At 30.4% G+C, this 21,870-nt stretch overlaps 1 protein-coding gene and 1 pseudogene across 3 annotated transcripts in view; both read right to left on the reverse strand.

Moving 5' to 3' along the window:
• Positions 1-21,870, reverse strand: part of unc-13 — a 915,368-nt gene that overhangs the window by 87,246 nt on the left and 806,252 nt on the right. For all 3 annotated transcript variants that reach the window (XM_075371044.1, XM_075371036.1, XM_075371027.1), the window contains exons 12-14: positions 19,437-19,587; positions 3,000-3,158; positions 660-785 (exon numbers count right to left, since the gene is read on the reverse strand). In XM_075371044.1, coding sequence (XP_075227159.1) covers positions 660-785; positions 3,000-3,158; positions 19,437-19,587 — 436 coding nt within the window. The remainder of the gene's footprint in view (positions 1-659; positions 786-2,999; positions 3,159-19,436; positions 19,588-21,870) is intronic.
• LOC142318567 (U2 spliceosomal RNA) lies at positions 8,403-8,522 on the reverse strand (annotated as a pseudogene).

Here is a 21,870-nt window from a genome sequence, read left to right on the forward strand (position 1 = left end):
CATTATTATAAAATAAAACTGTTTTTATCTTATTTTTATATCATAAGCCACTGATAATCCTCGTACCTATTCAATCGTCAACCGAAGAATTAATGGAACTAAACTAATAAAAATATATTTGATGAACTTTGTTTTATATGACAACGAGTACTTCAATACTTTTTAAACTGTAAAAAATAAATATTATTTAATTCAATTTAATTAAGTGTTATTTATTCAAACTTTTATTCATGGTATTTAAGGTCGTCTATCAATTGTCTGACTCAGTTCAAATTTGTTTGAATGTGTAAAAAATTATTTTTTTATTCACTAGAAGTATATCTTCTTATGTGTGCACACCAGTATACATAAGCTTTTTTTTTGTTCACATTAACAGCCAATTACTGTTATTTTCTATTTTTATTTTTTAGTTCTCAACAACATATACTACTTTTAACTAAATGATCTGCTACTTCTACATTACAATTACTTATGATGGTATTATTTTACTAAGATATTAATACTTTTATTATAATGACTAACTAGTTTTATTAGCTGTGTTAATATAATCATGAATAATGTTACTGCAAGCATTATTGTTGTTGCTAACTGTTGCTGCAACTTTAGGTTAACAAAATGTAAATACATTTACTAGAATCAGTTTGTAATAAATAAATTACCTGGAATTCTCTGCCGTAGAGTAAATAACAGTTCTCAAATAGAAACTGATATGTTGAGCGAAGGCACGCTTTTACACAGTCTTTGACTACAGCACTTGCTCGTGGTGGACTGGATAGTTCTTGAACCTTTAAAAAATAAATCATTAAATAAGAAGTAAACGGAACAGTTACTAATATCTTAATTATTATTTGTAATCTGTAGAAATGTATCAAAATTATTACTACAATTAATGAGCCATTTTAAAATTTCATCCTTTGAACAATGCGCATCTTTAGGTTATTTGGTAAAATTAAAACCTAATAAATCTTTTATTCACACTTATTTTTGGTACTGAACATAAAATTTCTAAACAGTTGTTAACTTAAATTAGTATAGCTGTTAGATTGCATACAAAATGAAATTTTTTGTGTAATATAAATTTGCTTAATAATTTATCAGCACTTTAAAACAAAGATCTCTTAAATTAATAATGAATGTATCAATAATGTTGCTGTATCAATTTTTTAATATTGAAAGTAAAGCTCTGAATATCTGTCTGTTATCACAAGTTTATACAAAATTATTTCATTTTGTTTGAAAACATACCAGTGATAACTCTCATAAATATATAAATAAACCCCTGAAGGAAATATGTACTTGAAAAATCATCTACATTAGACCCTCTCATATTTTTATCCCTGAACTAAAAGAAAGCAAACAGGAAAAATATCAGCTTATATATTTTATGGTTTATTAGCCGTATCTTGAGCAAGTTTTCAGTTATTCTCAAATTAAAATATCAATTTTAATTTGATATTGATTGGGTTATCAGCAATAACCCAATTTTCTAGAAAAAAATTTTGTTTAAATGTAACTCAATCTATATCTTGGGCATTTCATTAAGCGACAGCATTGCTCAGAACATGTAAATGGTAACTCAGTGCTACTGCTTTGTTGAAGGCTGGTGTTAGAGAAGTGAGTGTTAACATATAGTACGAATTTATAGATGGCTAATACAGAGAAATAAAATTATTTGCTATTGTGCTGAAGAGAAAAAAGATATTAACAATTACTTCAAAGGAGACTAATTTGATGGAACTTTGGAAGAGTTAAACAATTGTAAAGCTATAGGAATTGACGATACATAATTGTAATCTTATGCTGTTTGGGTGAGATTCTGTGTTTTTTAACACAATTCTGTGTTAAAAATTTAAAAGACAAGAGAAAAGTGGTCTCTGATATCAATGTAAGCATTATTTTACTAAATTAAAGAAAGTAGGATCACATACACACAAGGTCTACTGAATTATATGTTTAACATCTCATTCAAACTTCTTTCTTCAAATGATTATAGTTAACTTATAGAAAAACTGAAAAGGGTAGAAGATGAACAGATAAGAAAAATGTAGTTTTAGGAAAAATATGGTAATCAAGAAGCAATATTAGTGGTCAGATTTATTTTAGAAACAGCGTGAATAAAACTTATATGGCATTTATTAATCTCAAAAAAGTAGGAGGTAATATAGATTAGGAATTAATTCGTGTATATATGAATCAACACTCATTCTAACACCTAAAAATTACACAACTTCAAGAAAATTCATCTGTTTTAAAGAAAAGTTTCATTTTCATTCCAAATTCATTTATTGAGTGTCATAACATGTTATGAGTTGAGTAATGCTTCAAAATGCCTATAACAGATATGACAAGAAACATCAATTAATTCTGCCACTGAACCACCATTTTACCAAAATATTGGTTCAATCTGAACATCAGAACATATCAGAAGCAGTTGAATTTTGTTATGTAACAGAAACATTATAAATGGTAGGCAGTATAAATAGTAGGTAAACTACTTTGAACATATCAAACATAAATTTTGGAATTAGAATGGGATTACTAAAAATATTTATATGAAGCTTAATATTATATTAAAAATACTTATATAAAGTGAACAAAACATAGACAGCAGGTAAACCAGTAAAAACAGAATAGAGATAGGTTTTCTTTTTGGTGCCACTGGATGATAGAAATTGGCTAGCTTGCTAAATTCCAAAGTGAAAAGATCTTAGATGAATAAGAATAAAATAGTTTATGGCATAATATAAGTATATGACTCTTTCAATCAGAATTTAGTTGGTCTGTTTATTGTTTGAAAATGTATGTAGTCTGCTTGTTCTAGCAAAAATCATTTTACTAAAGGCTTCATTAAAGTCTAAAGGTTTCAATAATCAAAATTATAATAATCACAAACAAATTTCTCTCAAATTCTGATTTCAAAATCAAATTTCTTACATTTGAGGGTTACCTTGTTTACTTGATAAGATTGTATATAATACATATATAAATTCATAACTTACTTTCATTCTGAAGAATGTGATACTAGTGAGAAGATCTACAGTTGATTTGAGGTCCATTAATTTCTCTTGATTAGACGCAGGGAAATTGTTACGATACATAGATAAATCAATACGTAGTGAATTGTGCAGCTGATCCAATAACTTTACAAACTTCTCTTTCTATAAAAAAAACCCAACAAATAAAATTAATTTTTTTAACAACAGATGTTATTGTTCTTTTCTAAGTTCATCAATTAATTTCTTTCAATTGGTTAGAAAAAAAGAAAGTGAGAAATACAATTGTATTTTCACAATTGTTCCTTTGGTACCATCATTAAAATTCATAAGTTATTTTCATTTTCAAGTTACATGCCATAAAAAGTGTTTTATTATAGATCCAATTTACATTCACCCATTATCTGCAAAATCTTTTTTTAGAACAAGGAATAATACTGTTTTTCTTTCCCACTGTTGTTTATTTTTTTTTTAGGGGAATCGACTGCTGTGTGGTCATTAGCCTTTTCCACATCAAAAAGAAAAATATTCTTTTCCCTCCCTGTTAAAAACTTAAAAACACAAGCAACTTTATAGACTAGTTAAAATGTTTCAAACACACTTGAATCATTTTTAATGAAATGTTGTCAAATTTTCAAATATTTCAACAATATCACAAGAATAAAATTTCTTTAATCTGATTCTTTATTGTTATCACCTAGGCTTCCCTCAATGGTGTCAGAGGCCTCAGAGATGGATTCTTCTGATCCTTTGCCGTATGTCACTGAAGATCTCCAGCTGCCAGTATCAGATGATAACGTCTCCCTTGGCATGGTCAGAAGTAAATCACAGTTGAGACTGGATGCACTCACGGCTAGAACATGTGAGGCAGCCGAAGTGCTCGCCCTCTCACCCAAAGCCCTCCATGTTTTTGGAGGGTCCATTGTTGGTTTTTTGAAAGCCTTTTCATCTAACATTTTTACTTCCATATTTTCAGATCCCTCAATTGGATTTTCTCAATCTGAAAGTTCATTTGTGGTTTATTTAGTTCAGGCTTTTGTTAAACTTTTTTTTCATTTAGCTTCACTTTAGAACTGTTCGAAGGACCAATTATTGGTGGAGAAGAAGTCATTGTTTTTGTAACATTCGTTGCCTGCTGCAATGGTTTACGACTTGTTTATTTGATTGGTTTAATTTTAAATTTCTCATTAATTATATGTTCAACCATCTTGACTAATGCTGGTGCCAAAACAGCTCATCATGTCTCCTGTTTTTAAGGGGGCTGCAGGAGCTGCAGCGCCCTATGCAGTGCTGCAGCAACCTGAGCATAGGACGTAGTCTTAGGCACAATTTTCTTAGCATCGAAGTAGTTGACATTTCTGTATAGTCTTCACTTCTTGAATAATTACTTCTTGTTTATAAACTGGACAGTTACACGATCTTACAGAGTGGTGTCTGTGGCAATTGACGCACACAGGTTGGTCCCTGCATAGATCTATGCGATGCAACACTTCACCACACATACAGATTTGCTTTCTTGTACATCGCACTGCTGATGTCCAAATTTCTGGCACCCAAAACACTGCAACAGAGTTGGAATAAATGGACACACATCCAATTGATGAAAACCAGCCTTTATCTTTTCCGAGCATTTAGGTTGGGTGAATGTCAGGACATGTGAGGTGGAAGGTAACACTTCTCCAATGCAACGTGTGTTCTACCTCCATCGACATGCAATGATGACTCCTTGTGGATGAAGCTCTTCAACAATTTATTCTGTGCAGTTTAATAGGTCCCTGCATACAGCAACACTTTTGGAAGTGTATTTAAACTACTATGTGGACAACTTAAATGTCAATAAGTGTCATCTTCTTTGCCTTTAGTAACCATGATAACTATATGTCATTGACAGTTTCAACAAATAAACTCGTTGCAGTCTTTCATGTTTCTTTAACAGGTCCTCCAGCTGCTTCTGTGATTGCTTCATGATTGCCTCAAGCAATCATGAAAGGGCTAATCTTGGAAAAATCACCTTACTTTTTTTGATCACTAGATATTTAGGAATAGGTCCTCCACTCTTAGGTCGAAACTTGGTTTGATCCTTCTTTTCTAAAACTATGAATTCTTCTTTATCGTTGAACTCAAACACTTTTCCTCCTCTTTGCTTCCAAAGAAAGAGGTTCTCCAAGACAAGGGTTTTTATGTGGATCCTCTGCATGGAAGTTGTTGAAGTTGAAGTTTCCATAAATACAATATTTCACCAGCCAATGTGTCCCAAGGTGTGGGTGGAGAGATGGTTGGGTGTGGCCTGAATCATTGATTCTCCCTGGGTTCTCCCAGTTGGTCGCCTCCCACAAATTTAACCTGGGCTAGGGAGTCAGGTATTGCCTGAACCATAATACTGACATCCCAGAGCTCACACATAGTAGTAAGGGCTCTAACAGCCTTACTCATGGGACAATTCCTGCCAAGGGCTGAAGTGGCCAACTCATGTTGGATGGCACAAGCAGAGCAAGCTCACAGCAGCCTACCCTCAACCCAGCTCCACAACCGAGAAGAGGGATATGCACTCCCCATCCGCACTCCTCCCAGCATCAGCAAAAGAGATCACGATCATGCCTTCCGCCCGCCACTGCTATAAACAATGAAACCGAGATGCCCAATTGCAACCAGCTCAGACAGCTAGGGACCGCCAGTCCCATACTCCACAGAGAGCTCCTGAGCGAGACCATTGCCTGTTGGCCGACATAAGTGGAAGTAGTGAAGTACTGTCACTCTGTACGTGTGCATAGATGTTATTGCACAGATGTGGTGTTGGATTTATTCAGGGCATTATTATTATTATTATTTTATTTAATTTTTGAGAATAGCCTTGGCCTTTATAAAAAGATCTTGGCCTTTTTAATTACATTTAATTTTATATTTAACCTTCTCAATTCATTACTCCATGTATTTCTTCTTATAATTTTTAACACCTGTCACTCAAAAGGAATTGTATCCATATTATCACATACTGTTGTCATTCTGGGAGCTTCATCTGTGCTTTTGTTTCCTGGAATACCAGCATGCCTAGGAGTTCATACAAATAGACATAGCTGTCCTCATCGATTTAAAATGTACAGAATGGACAGGATGTTTGCAATAAGGACATACCTTCTCTTCACAGAAATGTTCTGAGTAGTGAAGGGCTTGCTGTATGGCATTAAGTTCTGCTATATAAACACTTGCAATATCTGGCAGTTTCCAAAAATGGGATTCTCCATTTTTACATACATGGAACATCCAAAACAGTGTTCGGTTTTAGGACCATCAGTATAATTTTTAATGTATTCTTCATAACTACTGAGGGTTGATAAAAATTCCTGCTGTTTGATTACTGTTGGTTTCTTTTATTTTTCCATGAGAAAGATCTAATATTGTGTTTACTGCTGGTAAGAGCCATGGCGGTATTTCTCTTAAAAATTGCTAATGTGTCTGGTAAAGCAAATGGTATAATGCAGCTGAAGGATAATCGTTAAGTGTTTTATTGTTAATATGGGTAGGAAAAGCCCATATATTTGCTGTATACCTTAACAAAAGGATTTTTCTTTTATAATGTAGGGGAATTATCCTGACTTCTGACATTAAACTAGCCACCATGCTTGAACGGAAAGCGCCTGTGGCATATCTGATTCCACTGTTATGTATTACGTTTTACTTTTGTAGATGTGACTATCTAGTGGATGAATATACAATACACCATAGTTGAGCTTCAATTGAACCAATGCTTTATACAGCCTCAGTAGTATTTCTTTATCTGAGCACCAAATGATGTTTGATAAACATTTAGTAATGTTTAGGGCTTTCTTGCAGCTAACATTGAAGTCCTGTATATGTAATTTCCATGTAAGTGATTTATCTAATAATAGACCTAAAAATCATACATTTTCCTTGTATTGTATTGGATGATAATCGATGGTCAATTTGATCATCGATTATCATCGGACCGATGAAGAATTCTCTTCCTACAGAAGTTTACACAGCATGTTTTCTCTGGTGAAAATTTGAAACCATTATTCCTTGCAACTTTGTTGAGGGCATTTATTGCTCGTTGCAATTTATACTTCACCATAACTGTAGTGTTATTGGCATGTATAATTGCCAGATCATCGACATACACACTTTTGCTGATTTCTGCAGGAATGGCTAAAATCAGTTTATTCATAACGATTGTGAACAAGGCTCAATGGCGAGCCTTGCGGTATGCCATTTTCCAAATATGATTTCTTTGTATTCATTGCAAGCATGTACTTGAAAAGTACAATTCATATAGTTGCTAAGTAGTATTGGCATATTGCCGTGAATGCCCCATTCATGTAATTGAAGCATTATTCCATGAAGCCAGGTCATATTGATTGTCTTCTGCAGATTAAAGAAGACTCTGACATAATGTTTGCTTGTTATGATTTTGTTTTATACGATATTCTCTAAATTAATCATTTGATCAGTAGTTGAGTGGTACTGCTGGAAACCTGCTTGATGTGATGATAAAAAATTTCCTTTTTCTAAAATCCGAATGTGTTGATTATTTATCATTTTTAAAAAAATTTTTCCCATAGCGCATGTCAAGGAAACAGGACGGTAACTATTGAGATCTGTCAAATTTCTATCTTTCTTTGGAACTGGGACAATATGTAGTTTTTTCCACAGCCACGGATATATTACATCACACCACATCTGATTATATAGTTCTAACAATCTACATTTTGCAATGGTACTCAGCTGCCTGAATATGATGTAATGAATTTCTTCCAGACCAGAAGCTGTGTTGCTGGTTTTCTTCAATGGTTTCACAAGTTCTTCCATTTTCAATGGTACATTATTTGAATAATTCATTTTAGTTCTGAACTTTAACAGACCCTCAAGTTCTGTTTTTGCCTTCTAAAAAATTCATTGTAGTTAGCCGTTTTGTTGGCTTCTTCGAAATAATTGGCTAGCAACTCTGCAATTTTATGTGGAATATCTCTAAGGTCATCTTCATTTTGAAGGCACGTTATGGGGGTATATTTTGCTCAATCCACCGGGTTGGTCTAGTGGTGAATGCATCTTCCCAAATCAGCTGATTTGAAAGTCGAGTGTTCCAGTGTTCAAGTCCTGGTAAAGTCAGTTATTTTTACAGATTTGAATACTAGAACGTGGATACTGGTGTTTTTTTGGTGGTTGGGTTTCAATTAACCACACATCTCAGCAATGGTTGAACTGAGGCTCATTTACATTCATACATATCATCCTCATTCATCCTCTGAAGTATTATCTGAATGGTAATTACCGGAGGCTAAACAGGAAAAAAAAAGTACATTTTGCCCACGGATAGCCTTCACTCTCTTTGAAATATCTGATACAGTCATGTTTCTGTTAATAGATGACACATATTGCTGCCAGGATCTTTTTTTAGAATCTGTCATAAGTCTTGTTATAACATTCTGGCCCAGCGATGCCAGGCGTATCGCATATTAAGCTGATAAAAACAGATACTACACTTTGATCTTAGCCAAGAGGCTGAGAAGCAGTAATTATTGTTGTTATTATTATTATCCAGGGCGACCTGGATAGTCATGAGCCAAATAAAAATTAAATAGTGACCTTCTCAGGCTAGGATAGGAGAATTTGACCTGAAGTAATGTATTAAATTGTTCCTGGTAGAAAGGGAGGGGTGGTTTTAGTTGGTAGTCTGCTGATGACGGTTGGATAAGACCCCCAGTGGGAGCCTGTTTCCACTTCCCTCCCCAAGAAAAAAAGTTATTATTGTTATTATTATTATAATAAATAAGTAAATAATTTTTGAGAATAGTTATTTTTCAGTGTATATTACTTAAAGTAAATAATTTACTGTAATTTTAAGTGTGTAAAACACTTATTGTAATCAATTGAATAAAATACAGGTTGTCAAAAAGATCCCAAGAATAATAATAATCTAATTATATTATAGTATTGAGTATATGTCAAAAGAGTATTCCTCATGGAAGATTATGTGCTGGTAATAATATTATGTACGTCATATTGAAGACATTTACATGTTGATTGATCAGTGACACTTCTCCTTTAACTTCACAATACTTTTGTCCCCTCATTGCTAACTAAATGTGAAAATTAAAAATAAAAAAGATATCATTGAACTTGTATTATATACATATACAGGATAAAGTTTCTTTTTCATCACAAACGATACAAAACTACTGTTAGCGTGTCAGAAAAAATTTAAAACACATCTTATTTAATATTAAGAATTAGCTATGCTAAGTAATTTATAGAGTACTATAGTAGAGAATATGTTAAAGAATTTTTCATGAAATATAAAACGTTACAGGTAGATATACAGTTAAATTTTTGTGTAACTATCAAAACAGCTTATATGAAGGAATTAATAAGAAAAAATAATTACAAAATATTAGCTAATAAAGAAAAACCAGTGCTTAAAAATTTTCAAAATATTTTCTTCAAGTATTTAGTCAGTATTTATAAAATAAAACACTAAAAATGTAATGCAACCTTGATAAATATTTAAAAATAATACAAAATGCTTCATAGCAAAGTTATATTATTTTTAAGTTATTTAAAAAAGAAGAAAGTTCTCATTTCGACTGATATACATTTTATAATGTTTCTAATGCCTTACAAATAGAAAAATATAATAATTTTTTTATTTAGATGATGAACCTTTGTAGCTTTGTAGCTTCTTCCACTTAAAAAGTTTTAAACAAGACTTTTTACATGACTGATTATAGTTTTTTCATTTACCCATATTTTTTTATTTTTTTATCCTTGTTGAGTACTTTTATAGGAATCTCTGTCTCTTCAGAAGGAATTATTTTTATGAAAAATTAATATTTTTTACTGTTAATTGAAAATTTACGTATACAATTTTATTCAACATATTTAATTTTGACGCAGTTAGCAAACGAAACTTTGAGTGCTAGCTGTCCATATCATAATAACAGGATGATTATTAAAAGAACTAATTAAAAATGCATATTTAACTAAATGAAAATATATGATTTTTATTAATAATACATAAAAAAGAAATAAAAATTTTAATTGAAAAATTAAGTTAAATAAAGTAGACTTAAAAGAAAAAAATACATAGAACCAGAATGTAAAATTATTTAAATTGACATTGAAATTAAATAAAGTAAAATACAATTAATTTGTGACCTAAAAAATGAGAAAAAAAATTTCATAATGGAGAAATAAAAAAAAATACATTTTAAGATAACATATGATAGGAGAACAAGAAATATTCATAAGATAAGACAACTGAATGTATTATGAATTTATACATTCTTGGTGAAGGATGTATAAATTCATGATATAGTCACAGTTTTACATAAGTATATTTTTTAATGTTAAGTAGATATTAATTTATTTTGTTGTATGCTATTAATTATAATAACAAGTTAAATTTATTTTTATTAGTGTGAATTATTTTTGTATTTTAATCTGGTAATTAGAAATATAATATATATATATATATATATTGAGTTTCACCCATTCATCTATTTCTTTGATTAGATTACTATTTATTATTTGGATGTAAAAATGATAGGGGACTTCGTTAGAAAATATATTGGAGTAATATAAATATTTGTTACTGCTGAACGACTATTGTTTAGTGTATTTTTTAAAATTCAAAATCATTTATATATTTGGTTATGTGTAGTATTATTTTCTTGACATATATTTGCCTCATAGTAGGTACTTAATTTCTTCAAATAAGTGTGCACCAGGATATAACCTTGGTCTACCAAGAGCTGCTCTAATTAAATATTTCTGGAACATAAGTATTTTATTAAGATGGGTACCATATGTTCCTCGCCATATATTGATTCCATATTGAAAAAGTTAATGAGCTGAGCATATACAAAATATATATATATATTTTTTTATCTTCAGTCATTTGATTGGTTTGATGCAGCTCTCCAAGATTCCCTATCTAGTGCTAGTCGTTTCATTTCAGTACACCCCCTACATCCTACATCCCTAACAATTTGTTTTACATATTCCAAATGTTGACTGCCTGCACAATTTTTTCCTTCAACTGTCCCTCCAATATTAAAGCGACTATTCCAGGATGCTTTAATATGTGGCCTATAAGTCTGTCTCTTCCTTTAACTATATTTTTCCGAATGCTTCTTTCTTTATCAATTTGCCACAACACCTCTTCATTTGTCACTTATCCACCCATCTAATTTTTGACATTCTCCTGTAGCACCACATTTCAAAAGCTTCTAATCTTTTCTTCTCAGGTAGTCCGATCGTCCAAGTTTCACTTCCATATAAAGCTACGCTCCAAACATATACTTTCAAAAATGTTATCCTGACGTTTAAATTAATTTTTGATGTAAACAAATTATATTTCTGACTGAAGGCTCGTTTCACCTGTGCTATTCGGCATTTTATATCACTCCTGCTTCGTCGATCTTTAGTAATTCTACTTCCTAAATAATATTTTTCTACCTCTATAATCTTTCCTCTTCCTATTTTTACATTCAGTGGTCCATCTACATTATTTCTACTATATTTCATTACTTTCGTTTTGTTCTTGTTTATTTTCATGCGGTAGTTCTTGCGTAGGAGTTCAGCCTATTGAAGTTCATTGATTTTTCTAAAACTTTTTTACTCTCAGCTAGAGTTACTATATCATCAGTAAATTGTAACATCTTTATCTTTTCACTGTTACTACACATCTAAATTGTTCTTCAGCAACATTAACTGCTAGTTCTATGTAAAGATTAAAAAGTAACAGGGATAGGAACATCTTTGTTGGACTCCCTTTTTTATTACGGCTTCTTTCTTATGTTGTTCAATTATTACTGTTGCTGTTTGGTACCTGTAAATGTTAGCAATTGTCCTTCTATCTCTATATTTGCACCCTAATTTTTTTAAAATGCTGAACATTTTATTCCAGTCTACGTTATCGAATGCCTTTTCTAGGTCTATAAAGGCCAAGTATGTTGGTTTGTTTTTCTTTAATCTTCCTTCTACTATTAATCTGAGGCCTAAAATTGCTTCCCATGTCCCTATACTTTTCCTGAAACCAAATTGGTCTTCTCCTAACTCTTCTTCCACTCTCCTCTCAATTCTGTACAGAATTCTAGTTAAGATTTTTGATTCATGACTAGTTAAGCTAATTGTTCTGTATTTTTCACATTTATCTGCTCCTGCTTTCTTTGGTATCATGACTATAACACTCTTTTTGAAGTCTGATGGAACTTCCCCTTTTTTGTAAATATTACACACCAGTTTATATAATCTATCAATCACTTCCTCACCTGCACTGCACAGTAATTCTGCAGGTATTCTGTCCATTCCAGGAGGCTTTCTGCCATTCAAATCTTTTAATGCTCTCTTAAATTCAGATCTCAGTATTGTTTCTCTCCTTTTATCCTCTTCTTCCTCTATAACACCATTTTCTAATTCATTTCCTATGTATAACTCTTCTCTTCAACATATACATATCCATATATACATATACACTCTTCAACATATTCCAGCCACCTATCAACTTTTCCTTTTGTACTATAAATTGGTGCATCATATTTGTTTAACACATTATTAGATTTTAATTTATGTACCCCAAAATTCTTCTTAACTTTCCTGTATGCTTTGTCTATTTTACCAATGTTCATTTCTCTTTCCACTTCTGAACACTTTTCTATAATCCACTCTTCTTTCGCTAGTTTGCACTTCCTGTTTATAGTATTTCTTAACTGTCAATAGTTCCTTCTACTTTCTTCATCACTAGCATTCTTATATTTTCTACATTCATCCATCAGCTGCAATATATCCTCTGAAATCAAAGGTTTTGTACCAGTTCTCTTTGTTCCGCTTAATTTCACTTCTGCTGATTTAATAATTTCCTTTTTAACATTCTCCTATTCTTCATCTACTTTTTTACCTTATCTTTTTTACTCAGATCTCTTGCAATGTCCTCCTCAAAAATCGTCTTTACCTCCTCTAAATTCCACTGATTCCATCTGATACATTTTCTTCAAGATTTTAAACCCCAATCTACATTTCATTATCATTAAATTATGGTCGCTATCAATGTCTGCTCCAGGGTAAGCTTTGCAGTCGACGAGTTGATTTCTAAATCTTTGCTTAACCATGATATATATCTGACACCTTATAGTATCACCTGGATTTTTCCATGTGTATAATCTTCTATTATGGTTTTTAAACTGGGTGTTGCCAGTTACTAAATTATGCTTCATGCAAAACTCTATAAGTTGGTCTCCTCTTTCATTCCTTTTGCCCATCCCGTATTTACCCACTATATTTCTTTCCTTGCCTTTTCCAATGTTTGGATTCTAGTCTTTGACTATTATTAAATTTTCAACCCCTTTAATGTGTTTAATTACTTCTTCAATTTCTTCATTTACATACTCTACCTCATCATCATGGGAATTTGTAGGCATATAAATGTTAACAATCATTGTCGATTTAAGTTTTGATTTTATCCTTATGACAATGATTCTATCGCTGTGCATTTTGAAATACTCTACTCTCTTCCCTATCTTTTTGTTCATTATGAAACCTATTCCTGCCTGCCATTATTTGAAATTGAGTTAATTATTCTAAAATCACCTACCAGAAGTCGTTTTCCTCTTCCCACAGAATCTTGCTAATTCCTACTATATCTACATTTATCCTATCCATTTCCCTCTTTAAATTTTCTAACCTACCAACCTTTTTTAGATTTCTAACATTCCACACTCCAACTCATAGAATGATATTTTTTAATTTTCTGGTGACTCCTTCCTTAGCAGTCCCCACCCGGATATCCGAAGGGGGGAATATTTTACCAAGGAAGGCTCCTGTTATTGAAAATGCAGAGAGCTACATTTTCCTGTGAAAAAGCAGCTACAGTTTTCCATTGCTTTCAGCTGCTCAGAAGATTGAGTGATGTTGATATGGCCGTTTAAGTCATCCTGACCTACGCCCATAACAACTACTGAAAGAGCTGCTGCCCTTTCTCAGGAATCATTCCTTAGTCTGGCTCTCACTCAATACCTCTCCAATATGGTTGCACCTTCGATCCAGCTACTCTGCTATCAGTGAGCACTCAAGCCCTCTCACCACTGACAAGGTCTCATGAATCATAGAGGGAGACAAAATGTATAATTCTTATTATTTCAAGATCTCTAATTTTGTAAAAAGTATGAGAAGATATTTTAGTCTTGATGTTAAATACTGTACATGGACATTCATGTAATAAAATTTTGTGAGGAATTGTGTCAAATACCTTAGCTAAATTGAGAAATACTGTTACTGTCTTATTATTTTTATTAAAACTGTTGTTAATTATTCTAGTTAAATATAAAACCACATCTTTTGTTTAACTTCCAGATTGAAAATTATACAAACTTTTATGACTAATAAAATTATTTTTATCAAGAATCTTTATTATTTTCAATTATTCTTGAAAAGTTACTTTAACAGACTTATCGGTCTGCAATTTGCTGGGTTGTTTTTATCTCCCAATTTATGTAATGCGATTATTTTGGCTATTTTAAATTTAGTAGGGAAATATCCCTCAATAAAACATCTATTTATTATGTGTTCAAGTGCTCTTACTATGTAGTTACTTATTTTTTTTAAGCAAGAAGCATTAAAGCTATTGACTCTAGGTGATAAGTTTTTTTTAAAATTTTTTATTACATTTAATATTTCAGTAATATTTGTTCGGTGAAGAAACAGGCTGTTAATAGAAGGTGGGGTTATGAAAGAGACAGATTTAAGTGATTTGTATCACATTTGCATAATTTTCTCCTACATTTGTAAAGTACACATTTAATTTATTATTTTCAATTTTCGGTTGTGTAATTTCTTTTTTCATATCCAATATTTCACTAATGCATTCCCATGTTTTCTTAATATTTTTTTTTTTATTTAGTTGGGACTTATTATTAAAATAATCAATTTTTGCTTTCTTTACTTTATTGTTTAATGTGTTCTATATTTCTTATAATAATCTTTTAGTTTTGTATTAAAAGGTTGCTTTAATAATTTATGATGCATTTTATCTCTTTCTTTCATTGCAGCTACCATGCTCAAAGTGATGTACTGTTTAGTGGTTTATTTTTATGTGATTAATCTGTTTATGTTTGCTTAAGTAGTTAGTAAGTTTATTAGTAAAATTCATTACTAATGTATCTATAGTATCAGTGTTGTAGTTGCATATGTTGTTCCAGTTACTAGATTTAAGTTCATCAATTTATTTTATTGATAATATTATCGGGTGTTGTCTTATCTTTTATAAAGTTTGTAAGTTTCATATGAAACGAAGTACAGTAATGGTCAATAATAGCAGTCTTCAGGATCGCCCCCATCATATCACTCTGACCAACGGAACCACTCTTAAAGAAAATATGGTCGATGCAGTTGGTCGAATGCATTTCGCCATCTAGACTCTTTTGTAATTGTGTAGGTTTGTTTATATATGATTTTAGTTGCATAATACTAAGAAATTCATTTAACAGGTTAATATTATCAAGAATATTCAAATTCATATCTCTATTAAAATTGTGCTATCATTCGTCTTTATATTCTGTAGGTAAGTACCTAAGCTAATCAGGCAAGAATATATGTTCTGGGAAGGCGATCGAATGGCAATCAGTTTATGGTTTCCATTATCAATTGTACAATTAATACCAACTGAATTTTCATTCTCTAATTTTACTTTCATTATCTCGTGTTTAATATTTTTATTTATAAATAAACATATATCATCACTCTTTGTGAATTTATTATTTTGAATGACTACGTTATAATCTTCTAAACTGAAATTCAATTCAGTGTTATCACTGATCCAAGTTTTGGTCAATATAATAATTTGAAACTTAACTAAACAAATTCATCAAAATCTTTTTTTTATATTTCTTATAGTCGTATGAATTATATTTAAGTCATATTTATGGTTAAAATATAATTGAGGATTAAAATTAAGAAAAATTGTTTACTTCTATTGTATCTTAGCAGTAATACACTAACAAATCATCTAATTCATTAAGACATAATAGGATAAGTAGTAAACAAACAAGTTAAATTATGTTATGTTGTTTGCAAAAATATAAAACTAAATTAAAACGTACAATTGTGGAGACAGATATTTAGTGTTACAAACATTGAAAAGATAATAATGAAATGAAAAGATACTAAATTTCTTCTTTAAATCAAAATTTAAAGTTTGGATTATATTTTTAATTAATTTGTTATACAAATTCTTTCTAAAAAACAGAAATCTCTGTTAAAGTTGTCAATAGAAGTTATAAAAAAAGAAATAAGTGAAATGATATCATTTTAATAAATAATAAATTGCTTTTCAGAAATATTCTCATCCTCAGATTTAAAACTGTACATTCACAGATAAATTAAAAGTATCACTGTTATTTGTTAAAATAGGAGTCAGAGTGGGTTTGTCAATTTTTATTAATAGTAATAATAATTTATAATTTTATTTGTTTTTTATAATAGAACAGTAAAGCCATGGTATATCACACAACAAAGACAAATGATACAAATTATATTAATTAATTTAATATTAATTATAAGAATAAGTTCAATTATAATATTAATGGTTTTTAAACAAATTCCATTACATATAGCTGATCTTTGACCTTCTTAACAAAGCTCACATCAAAAATATCAGGGACACTGATTAATTCATGAGTAATATCAATTCCTCTAGCAATGGCAAAAGGTGCATTCTCTACTCAGGCATAAGAGATGGTGATTCCTTGCACTTAATCTCAGCACTCCAAGCCCAACATTTGAAATATTAACATCTATCTTGGCATTAAGAGCCTTATAAACAAATATGGCATCCTAAAGTGTCTTTCTGGTTTTTAGTGAGGGCAAGCCCCAACACATACACTGCTGCTGGTAACTAATATTATGCCCGCAGAAGCCTCTTTCTTCAGGTGGTAAAAAACTTCTTTTGAATCGTCTCAATTTTAGTGTCAGAACACACACTCTTATAGTTCCAAACTGCTATGCAATATTTAAAAAAAAAAAATTGATCTGTTAGGTTGGTATAATCTTAAGATTGACTCAATGTTAATATAAAATGACAGTTCACCCGCAGTATCAATACAAAGTTCCTCCTAGCTTTTGATAACATGGGATCTACATGCTGTGTGAACAATAATTTCTCATGTTTTGTCTAAATCAGCAGTTGTTGTTACACTCCTGATACTAAAATTGCCGATTTTATACACATGAGCATACTTGATGTAGCAAATGTTTTCCTAATTATATTAATCACAGACGTCTTCTCAAGGTTCAAGAACAACCTGTTCCTTACTGACCATTCATGAATTTTGCTAATATCATCCTGTAAGACCACCATACTTGCATAGTTGTCAATCTTTGAGTAAATTTTCAAGTCATCAGCAAATGCCAGAACACTAGATACAATTCCCTTAAACAAGTCATTGACAAACAAAATAAATAATAAAGGGCCCGGGACAGACCCTTATAGCGCATAGACGTTGCTGTAAATACCTTAGACAATTTACCAACAACTCTTTATTTATTTTGAAGGTTATTACCTTCAAAATACTATCTGAAGGTTATTAGGATATAGATAAGAGCTAATCCATAACTATCGCTCCCTGAACATCATACATCCTAAGTTTCCGTACTAGTATATTATGTGGTCCAGAGTTGAACGCTTTCTTAAAATCAAAACATATTATATCCACCTGCCCTTGATTTTCAAACTCTGTTACAATATAATTTATTGACTCAGCCAGATTGTGGTTGTGGATTTATTCTTCATAAAAGCCATGCTGGCACTGAGCAGTATACCTCTTATTGGTAAGGTATTTTACAAATATTGATGTATTTTCTTTTCAAAAACCTTGGCCGTTATACATAACACAGATACTGGTCAATAATTCATACCAGATCCATGATGGTTGGTGATGGTATTAATTTGAAATTTAAACTTTTGTAATACATGCTGAACAAAATTGTTATAAAATAATTAAAAAAAACTTACTTCAATAATTTTCAATAATCTTTGTAATCATTCTTAGGACTAGTGTTGCTGTTTTCACACTGAAGTTAGTTGATGATACTACTGGTAGCTTTTTTTTTTAAATTAGGCTGACGTAGTAAAAATGCGGCAGAAAAATTGAAAAAAAGAAAAACGGTCAAATCAACTTCAGTTTTCAACCATATTCAACAGCAGCACCAGTCACTAAGAATGGTTGCAAAGGCAAGAGAACAGTATTGTAGTAAGTTTCTTAAAAACGTTTGTTTTACAGTTTGATTTGGTCTATTGTTACAAAATTTTTAATTATAGTAATTTTTATTTCTTCATTATTATTATTATTTATGATTAGGGCTAGCATATAATTTTTTTTACATTTGTTCTAATCAGTTCATTTTTTCTTTTTTAGTAAACATATATACACTCATTTATTTGTATATATACATTATTTGTTTAAAATAAAATATCTGTTAATCTAGAGATTGGTAATCAGGTTTTTTATAGTAATTTCTCTTAAATGTCTGAAAAATTCATTCATTAAATATTATTCTTCTGCAGATTCTATGAGAAAATAATTAAAATCTGAAAGCCCAAATTTTCCTAACTAGGGTAAGGATTAATTAGGGTAATGAGATAAGTAGAGACCTCATTCTTTCTGTCACTTCATCTATGCTATCAGATATTTACCTGTAGATGAATTTTATGTACGCTCATTTACGTTTTATTTTTGATATTACTTATGACACTTGACTTAAAACAAGGTTCCTCTACACAGTTTTACATCAAATGGACTCAACTACTGCAGTTTCATTTAAAAAAATGGAAACAGCTGCTAAGTTTCCAGACTAATAAGCCCAGTAAATGTACAATAAAGTTTGATATTTGCATATTTACCATGTTTGATAGTTGTATATATTACTTACAGTTCACTTTTTTTTTTAATTCAAAACTGCGATTAACATTATATGCTTAAAAGTCCTTTAATCTTAATTTTTGTATGAAATAACAAAGTAAACAAAATATCCTACAATACTTTTGAATATGATATTGCTTTATGCTTTATATTAAACAAATGATAGCAGTGAGCAGAAATATTTGTTTTCCCTAACCAAAGACTGTTCATAAAATATTTTGACTCTATAGTTGAAAAAATGCTCAAAAGTAAATTCTTATTACTGTTCAACATAATTTTCCCAACTGAATTTTTAAAAAATTGTTGATTTCTTCATGTAGAAGAATACTGCATAACAGAGAATGAATGATTTATATTTGCTTCTTAAGTGGTTTTATTTGAAGAGAAGTGTATGACAGTTGTGTTATTACAATAAATTACAGTGCTTATTACAAATGATTTTTGTAATAAGAAATTGATTATTACATTATTAATTGACAATTATTTTATTAAAAATAGTGATAATAGCAATACTCACCCCAAAATTTGAGGCAGCAAAGCGGTCACTAGCTGATACAGCATTCGATGCAGTAGTGTGCGCATAATATGCATTTATATTAGCAAGTAAAGTACTCATTACAGCTGGTACTCCTGGGCACAGGTACTTGGTTGACAGGCAGTGGAAATGCCTAAATATTGAAAAAAATTAATATTGTTAATAGTAACACAGATAAAATAAGTTATGTCAAAGGTGCAGAAATCAGTGTACACACAGATTTTACTAATATTAACTTTGAACTAAATGGGCATAAACCAGTAGAGTAGAAGGGGATGTTTCTGTTGTTTCTACAAATAAAAATGGCCTGTTTGTTGAAGAAAATAACTGTTTGTACAAATTGTTGGGGAAAAACAGTTTAAATTATTAATCTGCTAATATTCATGATTCGTTTTCCATTACGGCTTAACTGCTTATTTCTTGCATTTAAAAATTACAGTTTCATTTTAATATTTTTCTCCATGCATTGGCTACAGGCTGCAGGATGTTTTGGTTGATGCCAGGAGATACTGTATCAATAAAAATGTATCACAAATCACAAGATTTGACAATTTTATGAATCAATTATTCTGCACTTTAATATTAAAGTATTTTTATGAATAAGATTTATTTTGTTTTTGAAACTGCTTAATCTCAACGGTTAGCTTCCAGCTATTAAATATTGCTAAAACAACAGCTTGCTGGGCAAATGTTCTGTTCTCAGCGAATGGCAAACAATTTATTCACTTCATTAGTTTTTATTAACTTTCGTTAAGTGAGCTGTCAGCTCTGTTTGGTGATTCAGCATGTTTGCTATACAGTATTAATATCGGGAAGAAAAAAACAGTTTGTACTGAAGTAAAATAACAATTTTTTTTTGTTTTTCTTTATAATCAACACTTTAGTCAAACTGTTTGATATTTTCAACACATCACTATAAACCAGGAGGCTAATAGTTAACACTAAAGAGCATGTTTAGCTGCACATTCTATGAGAAGGTGTGCTTGGTGGGTTCCTCCATGACAACCATAACAAAATACTCATGTTTAGGTATTTTTCTTTATATTTTTTTTATTTAAGTACAATTAAAAAAAAAAAATTACTTAGTTTGAGTTCATTATTTTTGTTGATAACTTTTTTTTTGTTAATTGATAAGACAAAATTTTAATTATAATTATTGTTATAATAAAATTAAGAATTAAATTAAAAATGTAATGTAAATATATAATATAGGAGAATACAAAAATTTACTATGCACTACATTAAATAGACACAATATGTTATCATTTACTGATGAAATTAAATTATTATTGATAAAATTATAGTAGTTTAATTAGAATACAAGATTGGGTTTGACCTCGTACCACCTCCATATAATCATTTAATCATTGTCACTCTTTCCATTTCATTTACTTGTGTGTGATAAGTATGGATCAATTATTAAATGGGTCCTAGCTAAAAGTATAATACGCATAAAAAACTGTTACATAGTTGCCAACATGCTTGTTTTTAAAGGTTTATTTTCTTTCACACTACTTAGACACTGAGTAGTTCCCCTTTAATTTACCAATAATTTTTAGTTTCTTTGTAAAGTTATAAAAAATTAGTAATATTAGATTTCATATCTGATCAAAGAGATAATAGAAATATGTAAAGATAATAGTTAAGGAAACATATACCACAGTAAAACAGATGTGTAGAATTGAATGTGAAAACTTTTCTGCATTAGATTTCAAAAATGAAATAAATGTATACATATGCAAATGGACAAAAATTCCAGCGCTGTACTATCCATTATCCACTGACTAACACTATCAAACTATATGTAACCATTACTCAATTAAATAATTATACGTTCGATTGATTTTGTTTTATTTAATCTAAATTTTTGGAATGGTACACGTCTGATTTTTTTATGTAAACAAAAATTTATTATTTTTTATATCTCATTGTAACTTTAAAACTTAAGTATTAAAAACTGATCACACTAGAAGACAAGCTTCGTAAAACAGTTATAATTAAAAAAAAAAAAATGTTCAGATAAGATGGTCTGTAACTGAAAGTCTCTTCATTTATTAAAACAATTGGTATTAACATTTTTGACAATCATGAAGTCAGTCAGTGTCTGAAGACAGTTAATCTAATAAGAGCAGTAGAGATACTTTTAAATATAATAAATTTTTTTTTGTTACCTTTCAATATAATTCATTTTTATTTCAATATTACTGATCTCAGTTGGAATTCAAATTTGGATCACAAGCTCAAAATGTACGTTAATTTTATTAAGAATTGAGAAATTAAATATATTAATATTTTCAAAATAGAAAATATGTCATAGTAGGTAGAAAAATAGAAATTTAATCAAATTTGATAAGCTATACAAGTTTGCTAAATTTACCTGTCAGATATTTTACTTAAATGCAGGTGGAAATAAACA

Source organism: Lycorma delicatula, chromosome 1 (assembly GCF_047948215.1).
Source record: "Lycorma delicatula isolate Av1 chromosome 1, ASM4794821v1, whole genome shotgun sequence".
Classification (NCBI taxonomy): Eukaryota; Metazoa; Arthropoda; class Insecta; order Hemiptera; family Fulgoridae; genus Lycorma; species Lycorma delicatula.